This window comes from Syngnathus scovelli, chromosome 5 (genome assembly GCF_024217435.2).
Source record: "Syngnathus scovelli strain Florida chromosome 5, RoL_Ssco_1.2, whole genome shotgun sequence".
NCBI lineage: Eukaryota > Metazoa > Chordata > Actinopteri > Syngnathiformes > Syngnathidae > Syngnathus > Syngnathus scovelli.
The window spans coordinates 14351416-14367798 of NC_090851.1; the positions used below are offsets into that span (position 1 = coordinate 14351416).

The following is a 16383-nucleotide window of genomic DNA, read 5'->3' on the forward strand; positions in this document are numbered from 1 at the left end:
CTGCTTCAATGACTACCGCTCCGTGGCACTGACGCCCATCATCATGAAGTGCTTTGAGCGGCTTGTCATGGAGCACATCAAATCCGTTCTCCCCCCCACCATTGACCCTTTCCAGTTTGCGTACCGTGCCAAACGATCCTCTGAGGATGCCATCTCCTCTGCCCTCCACTCGGCCCTCACCCACCTGGAGAAAAAGGACTCATATGTGAGATTGCTGTTTGTGGACTTCAGCTCTGCCTTCAACACCATTGTGCCGCAGCGACTCATCTGCAAACTCGACGAGCTGGGCCTCAGTACCTATTCTGCAACTGGCTACTGGACTTCCTCTGTCAGAGGGCTCAGGTGGTGCGTGTTGGCGACAATGTCTCCGCCAGCATCACGCTGAGCACGGGGGCCCCCCAGGGCTGCGTACTCAGTCCATTGCTCTTCACCCTGCTGACGCATGACTGCACTGCGACCTACAGCGACAACCGCGTAGTGAAGTTTGCTGACGACACGACTCTGGTGGGTCTCATCATGAAGGGCGACGAGACTCGGTACAGGTCGGAAGTTGACCTTCTGACCACGTGGTGCAGGGACAACAACCTCCTGCTGAACGTAAACAAGACCAAGGAAATCGTTGTTGACTTCCGGAAGGGTCACACAAAACACCTGCCGCTGATCATCGACGGTGCTGTGGTGGAGAGGGTGAGCTGTACCAAGTTCCTGGGGGTGCACATCAGTGAGGACCTCTCCTGGTCCGCTAACACCGCGTCACTGGCAAAGAAAGCTCAGCGCCGCCTGTACTCCCTGCGGAAGCTCAGGCGTGCATGTGCTCCTCAGGCAGTTCTGTCTACGTTCTACCGTGGCACCATTGACAGCGTCCTCACCAGTAGCATCGCTGTCTGGGGTGGTAGCTGCACTGAACAGAACTTGAAGGCCCTGCAGCGCATAGTGAATAAGGCTGGTAAGATTATTGGTGCTTCGCTCCCCTCCCTGAAGGACATTTACACCTCCCATCTCGCCCGCAAGGCAACCACGATTGCGAGTGATGTGAGTCACCCAGCTCACTCTTTGTTTGACCTTCTGCCCTCTGGGAAGAGGTACAGGAGCCTGCGCTCCCGCACCACCAGACTCGCCAACAGCTTCTTTCTCCAGGCTGTGAGGACCCTGAACTCGCTACTCCCGTCTGCGTAGCGTGTGGCACTGTTGCGCTATTTTCTGGAATGTCTGCTGTACGCTCACTTGCTCCTTTTTGCTCCTCTTATTTATTTGTTGTGTTATTTATTCATTATTTATTCAGCACGCTGTTGTTTACTTGTTTACTTGATTGTCTATTGTGGGCCATGTCTTGTCACCGTGGGATAGTGGGGAACGAAATTTCGGTTTCTTTGTGTGTCTTTGGCATGTGGAGAAATTGACAATAAAGCTGACTTTGACTTTTTTTAAAAATATATTTTTATACCAGTAGTACAGTAGACCATCTGCCCCATAGACAAATATTCTGGGTTTGAATCTTGGTTCTGACCTTTCACTGTTGAGTTGGCATGCCCTCTCTATGTTTTATGCCTGTGCTGAGGTCATCCCACATTTCCAGAACATACATGGACGTTTGAAAATGAATGGGTGTCTGTGTACTGCAAATTGGCCGTGAGTCAAGTGTATACCCCATTTCTGTATAAAGGTCAGCTGGTTTAGGCTTCAGTTCTCCGCATCCCCAAACAGTATAATCAGTCACCTTAAACTGGTTCCTCGTCCTTAGTGTCTGTGACTAAACCAGGGTGTTCCACACCGCTCGCTCAAAGCTCAGCTGTGGTAACAACCAGCTCCCATGGTGACCCTTAAAATGATAAGTGGATGCATAAATAGCAGTGGTTATAGATAAGAAAACAATAGTTTTCGAGTTGCAACAGGAGACCCATTGTCATCTCATTTCTTCCCCAAACACCACTTAGCACACTCTGCACAGTCAGTGCACCCCTCCCCTCCTTGTTTAAGAGTTGCTTCCAGTCAAGGCAGCAGCCAGCTGAGGTCTTTGAGCCTGAGGGTTGTATTGTGTGTCTTTTTTTTTCTATTGCTCACTTCTACACTTGGATATATGCAATAACTATGCCGGGTCTTAATTGGGTAATCGCGGCTTAAAACATGAGAGGGTTATAGGTTCACGCATTCCACTTCCACTTCCAATCCCTTAGACCTTTGTCCGTTGGGGCACCGCTGAGGATTTGACAGTCAGTTTTCTCCATTCCTCTCTGTTCTCCGCTGTTCTCAATAACTCGTATGTTTTTAGGCCTGTCCAATCCTTTATGTTGTCCTCCCATCTCTTTTTCTGTCTCCCTCTCTTTCTGCCTCCGTTCACTGTGCCTTGCAGGATCTCCTTGGCAAGTCTTGTTGATCTTGTGACATGGCCGTACCATTCCAGTTTCCGCCTTTTGACTGTCGTTAGTAGGTCGACGTATGGTCCGATTGCACTCTTTACACGTGATTTTACCTCTTCGTTTGTGATGTGGTCTTTGTAAGATATTCCAAAGAGTCTTCTGTAGCATCGCATTTCCAGTGCCTTGATTCGCTTTTCAGTGTCTGCTGTTAGGGTCCAGGATTCACAAGCATATATAAAGATTGAGATTACTAGGGAGCGCATTAGTCTGATCTTCGAGCTGGTAGAGATATTTTTGTTGTTCCAGATGGTCTTCAGCTTGGTCATTGCATTTGTAGTTTGGGCAATCCTGGCAAGTATTTCGGGTTTAGATCCTTCATCTGAGACCACAGCACCTAGGTATTTAAAGTTGTTGACTACCTCTAGGGTCTGGTTGTTAATCTTGATGTCTCCGGTGAATCCGTTGGGGTTGTTGGTCATTAGTTTTGTTTTTTCTGCACTTATCTCCAAGCCATAGTCTGTGGCTGTCTCTTCTAATTCTTTGTGTCTTTGGCATGTGGAGAAATTGACAATAAAGCTGACTTTGACTTTGATTATGAAACTCCTTTGTTTTTGCTTTTGACCATAAACTGACAACATTTGTGCTTGTGTAGTTTTTCTCTCTGTACTTCTAACATTCCATGATGTTGCCCTATCTCTATCTTTTCTGTAACTCACTGATAATTACACCTATCTCTACATACCCTGCCGCCCAAATGAGACAGGAGAACAGTCCAACCTAACTTATTTTCTTATCTACATGAAGACAGACTTGCCTACAACCCAAGTGGCACAAAAGATCTCTCTCTGACAGTCACATTTCCTTGTGTTGGTGGTGAGCCCGGTCTGCTGCAGTGACTTGCACCACCCTCACCCATGCACATGCTTCACCACCTGTTACTGTGGATCATAACATCATCCAAGTAGGCAGCAGCATACACAACATGACTGACTGCTCAAGAATGTGATGTTTTGCCCAAAGATCCGGGATGCACTTTTTTCCCCCTTATTCTAGTTCCATGTTGATAACCTCAAGCGGTTAAAAGCCAAACAGGTTAGTCAACAGAAAGTATAGTCACCTACAGTAGCACGATTGCAGACATCACCACCTACAAAGTTTTGAATCATGATCTTTCAAGGTTTTGCTCAGCCTTGGCCATTTATCGGGTAGGATCGACAACTACATGGCACAACTACATGCCTATTCTTTAACTTTGCACAAAAACACATAAGGTGTACTGTCAGGTCGAATTACTAAAGAAGCCCTTGGAAACAGCAAATGTGCAACTCTATGATGAGAGGGTGTACCCTTTTGGCATATCCACCGATATATCCCTGTGTACTCCGGTGAAAATGCCCAATTAAGTTTGCACTTGCAGGGAACCTCAAAAAGTGCTAATGACTGAAACAGTGCTTTTGCCAAATGGATCACATACCACTGGCATACACCTTTGCTAATGTGGAGCTGATAGGATTGGTCCATTATGTCGTCTCGTTTTACCATAAGCTATTTGCTGAGCAATAAAGGTACGATGAACAATCTAGTTAACTGCTAGCGGCATTTTGAAGCCATATGTAGACTTCCTCTTCTAATTTCCTCTTCTGTCTGAATTTCACCACTCGGGATAGTAGGGTTATAATAGTGTACATAATAGTATATAATAGTTATAATAGTGTGGATGTGTTTAGAGAGAGATGGGCATTACCCGTCCCTGGGACAGAATGATTGTGGACAGAGGACGACACAAATAACGGACTAATCAGGGTCAGAAATTAATTTGTATCTTTCCCTGTAATTGTCCTCAACTGAGTCAAGTTCCAACTGACAGAAACACACCCAGCCTGTCTTGTGTGTGTAATCCACCAATAGAGATTGCATATGAAGTATGATGTGTTGCTTGCCTTGTGCATGTTCAGAGTGTTTCTATGCAGAGGGAGTGACTTACCTTTGCTTCAAGCGAATAAGAGGATGAACCGTCCTCCTCCGGCAAAAAAATGTACACATCACCATTCAGTCTGGTGACCGATGGTTGTTGTGTTGGTTGACACTTAAACAGTTGTAAACAATTCAATATATAGCGCACACACCACAATGTAGTCTAACATTGTATTTTTATTTCACCATATATGCACTGTGTGTGTGTTTTGTGTGTGTGTGTGTGTGTGTGTGTGCATGTGTGTGTGTGTGTGTGTGTGCGTGTGTGTGTGTGTGTGCGCGCACGTATGCGTGTGTTTTAACTTTATTTGGCTGCTTCCGCCTTTTCATGCACATGCGTGTGATGGAAGTCTACCAAAATGAGCGTTTCCATTTTATCTTGCATGTGTAATCCATTCGGAACAAATGTGAATAAAAAATATCGTGAAATAATAGGGGGGAAAAATTATTCGAGCAGGAGGTGGCAAAAGAAAGTCATTTTGCTGAAATCCTATTTTTGAGAGATTGATAACAATGACTGAAATAAGATCGACTCCAAACCAATCTGGTAATATTTTATCATGAGTGGTAATTCTATTAATAATAATATTATAAGAATAATAATTAATAAAATTTATCATGGGTGGCGTTTTGCCACACACTGTCACCTGCTAGTTTGTTGTGCCGTGTTGTCGCGTCTTCGCTCTCGCCCCTCCCTGCCTTTGTGTCTCCCGTAACCACGGTAATCACTGTTACCTGCTCCTTCTTGTCAACCCTTGTGTATTTGAACCCTGCCCGCCTGTCACACCCTGTCAGATCGTCTGCTTATTACTTGTATGTATATTGTGTACTATGTCTTGTCACCGTGGGATAGTGGGAAACGAAATTTTGATCTCTTTGTATGTCTTGGCATGTGAAGATATTGACAATAAAGCAGACTTTGACTTTGATTTATTTTTGAGTTTTTGATCCCAATTTGGTTGTCTAACGTGAGGTGCAGAACATTTAATGTTAGCTGTCCGACTGGAGTTCCGTTCCCTGTCTGCTGTCCTTGGGGACTTCCGACCTGTCTGTAAACCTACTCTCCTCTACCCTTTTTCTTGTCAATAAACATTGGTCCAAGCATCATTTGGTTGCCCTAATTCGATCCTTGATATGCTTGGATGCAATGCACAGTGGGACCCCGGTTAAAGTAAGACATTTTAAACCTAAACCTTTGGCAGTTGCCATATGGTAGAGATCAGGGGTCTCAAACTCAATTTACCTGGGGGCCACTGGAGGTGGAGTCTGGGGTGAGGCTGGGCCGCATTGGTTTTTATTGTGCTTGGATAAAAATGTTTAATGTTATCAAATTTAAGGACAATAATTATCAAACAGTAATAAATAAATAAATAAGTAATATGATAGGCATGAAAATAATAATACAACAGATATAGAAAGCTGAAAAAACATAGTTGGTAACTAGAGAAATTTATTATTATTCAAATGTCTGTATTAACAGTTCTTTAACCTCGGAAGGAACATTGTTCTGAACATGGCTTCTGCTCGAGACCTGGCAGCACGTCTTTTCGCATAGCTGAGCCACATTTGGTATGATGGAGGAAGCAGTTGAGACCTTCAGTAGGCCTTGAAGATGCTCATCAGTAAGTCTTGAAGTTCAAAGTATAACAGACCTTTTCGCACAAGTACTATATGTGTTCCCAAAAAGATACATTCGAATCAGCAGCGCACACAACCTGTCATATCTCAATGGCGGACCACACTGACATCAAACTTTCATATTAAGGGGAGGGCCACAAACTATCATCCCTCAGGCCACTGGTGTAGAGATGTGCAATCCACCATTTTTAAATGGTAAATAAATTGGGTGTCTCATCAGTTAGTCTATGACTTTTTTTCTGGACTGTCGATAGACAGGGGGACGGACCTCTTCTGTCTGAATTTCTGTCTGAATGGAAGCCCTTTTCAATGGTGAAGATCGACGGCGACGGGGGATGATTAGTTCGTGACATAATTTTAAAAATTGAAAGATTAAGATACATTTTTAAGGAAGTGACTTTCTATTGGTTAGCAGCTTTGTAAATGTGATGTGGTTAAAACCTTTGGTGCAGCTAACTTTAGCACTGGTGCAACCAAGAAAAAAAGTTGAGCGCAGCAATGGAACCTGTGCTAAAAGATAACGTAGTGCTCTGAATGGTCTCCTCCGCCTCCACAAAACTGGGCGCTGTACCCCCTCAGCTGCAAAGCAATGATTGACTTATTTACAGTTCCTCATGTGGCAGACTTGAACTGGTGTCAGTGTTCCTCAGACTTAAAGCTCATGCGCTCATAAACGGCTTCCCAGCCGTCATCGGGCAGTAGGCGGGGGACACCCTGAACCGGTTGCCAGCCAATCGCAGGGCACACAGAGACAAACGACCATTCGCACTCGCACTCACACCTAGGGACAATTTGGAGTGATCAATCGGCCTACCAAGCATGTTTTTGGGATGTGGGAGGAAACCGGAGTGCCCGGAGAAATCCCACGCGGGCTCGGGGAGAACATGCAAACTCCGCACAGGGAAGGCCGGAGGTGGAATCGAACCCGCACCCTCCTAACTGTGAGGCGGACGTGCTACCCAGTGCGCCACCGAGCCGCACCGCAAAAAAACAACCAAAATAAAAAAACGAGTTGATGACTGAAACTTTATGAAACCTGTAAAAAAAAGGTTACTTTTCATAATATTAGCAATAAGAGTGAAGGTATGACCATCCAGTGTTTGCATAAAAAAAAAAAAAAAAATGCTTGTGGTGAAAACCTGCAAAATCATTACAAAAGAATGCAAACCATTGGTAATAATATGGACGTGGTGTACAGATGCAATTATGACAAGGATTTGCACCTAAATATTTGTTCTAATTTTCTTTTATCTATTCCTGTTCTTTAGCTGCATAATCCCAATTTTACTATACTGTAGGACAAGGGTGTCAAACTCATTTCTGTCGCGGGACGCATTGTAGTCATAGTTTCCCTTGGAGGGCCATTATGACTGTCAGCATCTTATATCATTTACAGTATAGGCTACACGGCAAACTGATGAATAATAGTTTTGAAATCAGAGGCTTGTCAAAACTGTTCAAAATGTTTAAAAAGATGAATGGTAATAAAAATTGCTCGCGATGTTTCTTTTGGAAAACATGGAGACAATTTATGATTTTAGTAATGACACAAAGTTGATGCAAAATTTGTCTTGGTGGGCCGTATCTGGCCCCCGGGCCTAAAGTTTGACATCCATGCTGTAGGAGGTGCCCAACTGCTCAAGATAGACGGTAAAACAGTTACCAAAAGTTGAGGAGAGGAGAACATTGCTATTAAAGAACAGTTTTAAGGTCAGAGGTTATCCGGAGAATGTCATGATTTTTAAAATCAGTCAAATTAGATACTAAACCATGAACCATTCTAACTTCTTACCACGATCTACAATAGTGTTACAAAAATGAAATTATGCCACCTAAATGAATTAAACTGTACAGAAAAATCACCACTTTAAATCAGGTTTTGATCATAAGTGTGCTTTGATATTTTCCAGTTGAGTGATTCAAGCAGCCAAAAGTATCATCAATGAAAGTGTACTGTTCATGAACATTGATTTTAAGGGGACATGAGATATGGAGTTTATGGTGAAACAGAACACATTTTCAAACTTGAAATGAGTTTCAAAGTCAACAGATCTTTGTTTTCATAGTGCAATAGATTTGTGTAATTACTTTCCTCAATTTAATAGAAAACAAGCCATGTTCATTTGGTGTTTGACGGGCAATGACAGAATTTCATTACATAGTGTTTGTTTTCTACAATACACGAAAAACATTTGTTTCCATGAATCAAATTGAACTGTCATACAGTATTTTAGGGCATCCATTCTCCGAAACGCAGGACAAAATGTATTTGTTTCATGAAGATTTGTCAAGTAAAGTGAAAACCCGGAACTCAACATATTCAGTTTTCAACAAAAAAATCTAGGAAATTTATGTCCCGGTTCTTGGACAAAGCTTCAGAAACCTACCGGATTCACGTGGCTATTGGAAACAAAATAGAGTTCGTTCCACCTGCCGCAAGTCGCCGTTGGTTGGCGTTGTTGTTTGGCGGGTTGTAGACCACTCTAAGGCTACACTGTACTAGAGGACAAACACGGGTCCCAAGAAAGACGCAGGAGAAATGGAGAAGAGGAAAGTGGCAAGGGCAACGATCGAGTTGAAAAAGGCGATCAGACAAGTCTGAAAGAGGCGTTCGTGTGATGGACTTGGCAAAACCATAAGTTCATTTGTGAGAAATAGAGAGGTGAGAAAAACTGCTAGTGTTGCTTAGGGGGTTACAAAGGGTTACTGGGCATGTTCCAGTGTAAAAAAACAAACAAAGGAAATTACTGACAAAAAGCAGCCACCAGATTTTATTTTATTTTTTGGGGAAAAATATATTCAGTGCCTCATCAATGTCAATGTATGTAGATCTTAAGTTTACTGTTTTAATGATGCGTTTCTTATTTAATGTTTCTTGCATATTCAACTCTGCATATTTTTGCTACACAATTGTGGTATGAAAAAGGCAACATTAGGCTAAAAACCTGCTGTCTTAGAACTGATTATTGCGTTTTCAATTATTTCTAATGGGGAAAATTGCTTCGGAACTCAACGGTTTCACTTCCCAACGTTCTTTCTGGAACAAATTAGTTTCTACTGTATATGCACAACAATCCCTGTATTGTCAAGTCAAGTCAAGTCAAGTTTATTTGTATAGCCCTAAATCACAAACAGTCTCAAAGGGCTTCACATAGCCAAAATTGACAATTATTCTCAAAGCATCCCCTGATCATAAGCTCCCAAAAGGGCAAGGAAAAACTCAAAAAACCCCTACCAGGGGAAAATGAGAAACCTTGAGAAGGGACCACAGATGGAAGGATCCCCCTTTCAGGATCACCAGGTTATAATGGATGCAGAGAGTACACAAGTAATACATAATATGAAAATCAATGAAAAAAAATGGATGTCGGAGGTGTCCTCGATTGTCCTGGCAGTGTCCTCAAGGGGGCCGAGCCGCAGCTCCCCCATCCCGAACTGGTCCCCGAGAATCCAGCCAGCCGCTATCCGCTTTTGAGCCACCTAACCCCCTCCCCAGCCGGGGAGGAGGTGGGCAGAGAGAACAGAACAAACTCCGGCCAAATCGGCCATCACAAGTTAGTTAAAGGCCATCTCATAGAAATGTGTCTTTAAACGTGTCTTAAATGTTTCTACTGAGGTAGTAGTTCTAATATCCATTGGTAGGGCATTCCAAAGCTCTGGAGCCCGAATAGAGAATGCTCTAGACCCTGCAGACATTTTCTTGGCCCTCGGTATAACTAAAAGACTAGCGTTTTGCGAACGAAGGTTACGAGACGGAACATAAGGAACGACTAGGTCGACGAGATATGAAGGCGCTAAGCCATGCAGTGCTTTATAGGTTAGTAGAAGAACCTTGAAGTCACATCTTAAATGGACCGGGAGCCAATGTAATTCGGCTAATATTGGGGTAATGTGATCAAATTTTCTTGACCGTGAGAGCAGCCTCGCAGCGGCATTTTGCACTAACTGTAGACTTTTAATACTGGATTTAGGAAGACCAGAGAATAATACATTACAGTAGTCCAGGCGCGACGTGACGAACGCATGTATAATAGTTTCCGCATCCCCAGTCGAGAGGATAGGACGAATCTTAGCAATATTACGAAGGTGAAAAAACGCAATCCTGGTTATATTCTTAATGTGTTTTTGAAAGGAGAGCGTTTGGTCAAATATTACCCCAAGATTAGTTACCGTATCACTCTGAGTGATAGTACGGTTATCTATAGTTATAGTGGTTTCCTTAAATAAATGTTGATAACGAGTAGGACCAATTATCAACATCTCAGTTTTATCCGGGTTAAGACGAAGGAAGTTGAGAGACATCCATTGTTTAATCTCCGCAAGGCACGCCTCGAGATTACAGCAGTCCTGTGGATCTGTCATCGATAACGGCATACATAATTGGGTGTCATCCGCGTAGCATTGAAAACTAATATTATATTTACGTATTATGCCCCCAAGCGGAATCATATAAATATTAAATAAAATCGGTCCGAGTACCGATCCCTGTGGGACACCACAAGTAACATTATAAAGCTCAGAGGACGTATTACCATGGACCACTCGGTGCGTCCTGCCTGATAGATAGGAATTGAACCAGCTTAGTGCTGACCCTGAGATACCAACACAACTTTTAAGACGCCCTAATAAAATATCGAAGTCTATAGTGTCAAAGGCAGCACTAAGATCAAGTAGTAACAATACAGACGACGTATTTGAATCCATAGCTATGAGGAGATCATTAGTCACTTTAGCAAGTGCTGTCTCTGTAGAATGATTGGCTCTAAAACCAGACTGAAAAGAGTCATATCGATTATTATCGACCATGTAATCAATAAGCTGCTGTGCTACTACTTTTTCGAGAAGTTTTGCTATGAATGGGAGGTTTGAAACTGGCCTATAATTACTGAGACAGTCCGGGTCAAGATTTGCTCGCTTAAGTAGTGGTTTAATAATAGCGGTTTTAAAGGCCATTGGCACTATCCCAGAGGAAACAGACAGATTGATTATATTTAAGATGGACGGTCCTAAAATTGGAAATAATTCTTTAAGTAGTTTGGCTGGAAGCGGGTCGAGTAAACATGTTGTTTGTTTAGCCGTACTAACCAATTTTGTAAGCATTTCAAGAGACACGCTTTTAAAATTTGAGAGGGTTATTGCATGATCCCCAGCGCTAGTAACCGGCGGAGCGATTGGCATGGTATTCTTGATCTCGTCCCTAATGGACTCAATCTTTTGAGCAAAAAATTTCATAAACTCGTCAGCTGAGTGGAAGGAGCTATCGGGGGTCGGCTGGCGCAGAGTTAGCTTTGCCACTGTATCAAATAAGTATTTAGGATTATTTTTATTAAGATTAATGACTTGCGAAAAATAACGAGTTTTTGCTAAAATAAGCGCATCTTTATATTTCAGGAGGCTGTCCTTCCATGCCTGATGGAAAACCTCAAGTTTGGTTAAACGCCATCTGCGCTCATGCTTTCTACATAATTGTTTAAACGTACGTGTTTCATCTGTGAACCACGGAGTTGGCCATCTACGGCGAGTTTTCAGACGTAGCGGTGCCACAGAGTCGATGGCTTTTAATAATGTCGCATTGAATTCATTTGTAAGATTATCGATAGAGCCACTGTACGCGGGAAACATGGCGGTTGCCGGCGACAGTAACTCAGATAGCGCAGTTGCAGTCATGGAGTTAAAATTACGGCTGCTATAATTCTGATTGCTCTCTTGTCTTTGACAAGGAACTAAAATTTCAAATTTTATTAAAAAATGATCAGACAGAACAGTAGTGTATGGCAGTACTGTTATATTTGAGGTTGCTAGTCCTCGGGATAATACCAGATCTAAGGTATTTCCATTCTTATGCGTTGCTGCCTGTACAGCTTGCGTAAAACCAAACGTATCGATTAAAGTTTGAAATGCCGAAGTCAGTGGCTCCGACGGTGAATTCATGTGGATGTTGAAATCACCCATGATAACTATATTATCTGCATTTGTCACTAGATCAGCCACAACTTCTGAAAATTCATCCAGGAAGCCAGAGTAAGCCCCGGGTGGGCGGTAAATAACAACAAGATAAAATGACGGTAACGCAGTGGATCGCACAATGAGAGCTTCAAATGTTTTAAATACGTGAATTGAGCGAGGCCTAAATCTAAGCTCAGAATTTGAGATGAGGGCGACACCCCCACCCTTTTTTCGAGGACGAGCCACATGCGAGCTCACAAAATTTGGAGGCGAGGCCTCGTTAAGTGGCAGCAGTTCATTAGGTTTTAACCAGGTCTCGGAAAGACCAAAAACATTTAGATTATGTTCCGTGATAAGGTCATTAACGAGAACTGCTTTCGTATGAAGTGATCTAATATTCATAAAACCGAATTTAAGTGTAATTGGTTGATCAGGGTGCGTATCTATCGAAGGATTTTTAAACGGGATGCGAGTAAAATTGTGTTCTCTAGGCCTAATATCACCTCTCAAAAGTTTATTAGAGCGGTGGGATGAAACGACCGTGGGAATTTGATGATGAGTATTTGTTACACATGTGAAGTTATCTAAAACAGGCACCGTTTCAACAGCAAGACCGGTCGGGACGGAGTGATTGGATTTGTCTACTACCCCAGTAGAAAGTGTGTTTATGTGTACTGCAGCACTATTTAAACTGTCGCGCTCTAGTCTACACGAGGAGCTATGTGTATGCTGAAAGTCTAGCCTAGCGCTAGTTAACTTTAACTTAACAGACTCCAAACCCATCCTCACAGGTGGTCTAATCACCTGTGCCCTGACCTGCTCTAAAGTGACCTGTCATGAGTGGCTCAAACAGTAATCTATATTCCTAGAAAGAGTGAAGGCGCCTTCACGGTTAGGGTGAAGGCCGTCCTTCCTCAGCAGGTCGGGGCGGCCCCAGAAGGAGGACCAGTTATCTATAAAATACAGTCCCTGCTTTTTACAGAACCCAGCCATCCATCGATTAAGGGAGACTAATCTACTAAACCTCTCATCAGTGCCTCTCCCAGGCAGGGGGCCAGAGACAAATACTCGATGCCGACTCATCTTTCTGGCAAGATCACAAGTCCTCGCTATGTTTTTCTTTGTGATCTCTGACTGTCTCATCCTAACATCATTGGAGCCGACGTGTATCACTATGTCCGAGTAGCTAGTGTTGTTGGAACTACGCTGTTGACTAGGCCTATTGCGAGTCAGCTCCCTAAGATTAGCTTCTATGTCGGGTGCTCTGCCCCCAGGAATACACATTACCGTGGCTGGATTTTTAAGCGTAATGTTGCGGGTAATGGAGTCGCCTATGACCAAAGTGCGAGGGCCAGCAGACCGAGATGTCTTTGGACGGCTATGCGTCTTACCTGGCTCATCGCGATTAGCAAGCCGCTTGGGGCTAATGCTAACCGGGCTAGCGGGCTGACTACAGCCCGCGTCTGTGTCCGCCGCAACTACTGTTATCGCACTATTCTGCTCTAACTGGCGGACACGTCCCTCTAGCAGAGACAACCTCTCTAAGAGAAGGGTGCAGTTGGTGCACGAAGCCGTACATACCTCTTGGTCCGCTGCCATACTTTGTGTCCGAAGAGCGATTAGATGCATGCCCAAATGTTGATGATTTTTTTTCTCATGAACAGCATATTTCTTTGGAGAATCAAGTGTAAAACATAGTTGTAATGATGCCAGCCACAGTGGCATTTGCATGTCACGGTGGTATCATCAAGAAGCAAAAGGAGGCAGCTTTAATAAAGTCGATAGATCATAATGAATAATAACCATCCAACCATTATCTGAGCAATTTCTCCTCACGAGGGTCGTGGGTGTGCTGGAGCCCATCCGAGCTGACTTTGGGCAGTAGGCAGGGTGTCCTCTGGTTTGGTTGCCGCAGGGCACACATAGACATACTCTCACATTCATGCCTACTGACAATTGAGAGTCACCAATTAACCTACCATGCATATCTTGTGTGTGAGGAACCCACAGCACTCAGAGGAAACCCACGCAGGCACAGAGATAACATGCAAACTCCAGCGCCAGAATCGAACCCTGCACCTCTAAACTGTTAGACGGACGTGCTAACCAGTGGACCACTGTGACACCCTTTACATATAAGCGTGAGAGGAAAAGAAGTGATACAAATAATACAATTTTACAAGCAATATAATACAAAATGTTTTTACCAATTCATCTCACACACATAGTGTACTAAACACCCATCCCCACTTATCCATCCATCCATCCATTTTCTGAACCGCTTAGTCCCCACGGGGGTCGCGGGCGTGCTGGAGCCTATCCCAGCCGTCATCGGGCAGTAGGCGGGGGACACCCTGAACCGGTTGCCAGCCAATCGCAGGGCACACAGAGACAAACAACCATTCGCACTCGCACTCACACCTAGGGACAATTTGGAGTGATCAATCGGCCTACCAAGCATGTTTTTGGGATGTGGGAGGAAACCGGAGTGCCCGGAGAAAACCCACGCGGGCTCGGGGAGAACATGCAAACTCTGCACAGGGAGGGCCGGAGGTGGAATCGAACCCGCACCCTCCTAACTGTGAGGCGGACGTGCTACCCAGTGCGCCACCGAGCCATCACCACTTAAATCACGTAAAACTACTTAATGAATAGCAGAAATAAATATGGTCATTTGTGTAACCCAAGCACACCACACAAACGGTCAGCTTGTTTCACAAGCACTTTGTAGAATATCCCAAATAAACCAATGCATTATATACTTCCAGGATATGTTGAAGACCAGTGTTTTGATTAACAACGTGAAAAGGGTGATGGTCAAAATGTAACCATGACAAGCTAAAAATTAGGCTTCATCTCTTTGGCTCTCTGACCTGGTATAACCTTTTTTTGCTCTAATTGGTTTGCAATAACTTTCACCGCTGTACTCAAGTTTGAAAACAAGTTAATGTTTCTAAAGTCTTCATCAAACTGTCATGTGAGAACAGAACCAGCAGCAATGTCATGCACATCAATAGGAAATGCTATTTTTATGAGAAGTCCAAATCCTTTATAGTCCATTGAAACATACATCTTTAAGCTTTACAAAAGAAATTAAAATGTGCTGTCTTGTCCAACCCTTTTTATGCTTTATTCATGCAGTCAGTCATTGGCTGATAAAGGTCGAGATATTGTGTGTTGTTGACATGACAAGGTTCATAATGTAGTATAATCTGATTATGCATTGCAAAACAAGACAAGACAACCATAGTAAAATAAATAACTTTGACAGGACAGCCGACACAGTAAGCAGTTTGATGGCCTACCTCACAGAAACAATATTCTGTGCCAGCTCTCTAAGTTTGCATGGGTTCAGTTTTTTTTTTTTTTTTTAATAAATGAAGAATGTGGATTTATATCTTCCCAAGATCTCCACAGTCCAAAACCTCTAGGTTACATTTATTAAAACACAAATGGAGAGTTGGTTAATTTGTGGATGGATGGATGGATGGATGGATGGATGGATGGATGGATGGATGGATGGATGGATGGATGGATGGATGGATGGATGGATGGATGGATGGATGGATGGATGGATGGATGGATGGATGAGAATGCAAATTCATTCAGATTCATAAGGGTAACAAAGAGTGGTGGTCAGCGTGTGGTATAAATATGAGCGCATTGTCATTTTCATGTTGCGGCAATGGATACAGTAGCTTAAGTTATCTGTGAATTTTGTTAACATCACTGAAAATTTCTGCTTCATCCTCCAGAGATTCTGAAAATTTGACAAGAATTTTTTTCAACAAAAAAAACAGTCAATCAATGGAACTGCAGCTCTGAACAATTGATAGGGCGCATTGTTTTATCAGTTAAGCTGAATGTTTTAAATGTCTATGGAATTCAGAAGTTGTGCGCTCCAATTGGGTATTGTGAACAGCAAGGGTGGCCGCCATACTACAGTGCCCAAAACATGTTGCATTTCCATTTCCGGTGGCCTATCAAAACGACTCGAGTTAAAATAAATTAATTGAGACTCTATGGGTATATTTTCAAATACACTCCTAATAAAAATCGTAAAACCAGTGAAACAAAATAGATACATTTGCATTTTAGAAGGTTCTAAGTACAGGTTCAAAATGCACAAAGACAAAATGGGAACAAGAGACCGAATGTTGAGAGCATGCGATATATTAAAAAGTACAGTTTAACTGAAGTAGGTTGTTGATCAGCTGATAAGAAGTTTGTTTTTTTCCCCCAGGTTATACTGATACTAACCAAGCTGTACGACTTTCACATGGGCAGTGTCACTGAGAGCACTCTATGGAGGTGAGTGAAAAGCTTATTTTAATGTCTGAATTTTCATTATGTCTAAATGTGTACCACCAAAGCAAATGCCAAATATCGGATGTTATAACTTTCCGCAGTATAATGGGGCCGATGTCATCTGTTACCAGGGGATATGCTTTGCCGTGATCTTTTTGTG

At 43.1% G+C, this 16383-nt stretch overlaps 1 protein-coding gene across 2 annotated transcripts in view; it reads left to right on the plus strand.

Annotated features, from left to right (window-relative positions):
* sorcs3a (sortilin related VPS10 domain containing receptor 3a) overlaps window positions 1-16383 on the plus strand; it is a 357551-nt gene that overhangs the window by 107000 nt on the left and 234168 nt on the right. For both annotated transcript variants that reach the window (XM_049721519.2, XM_049721518.2), the window contains exon 2: window positions 16159-16226. In XM_049721519.2, the coding sequence (XP_049577476.1) occupies window positions 16159-16226 (68 nt within the window). The remainder of the gene's footprint in view (window positions 1-16158; window positions 16227-16383) is intronic.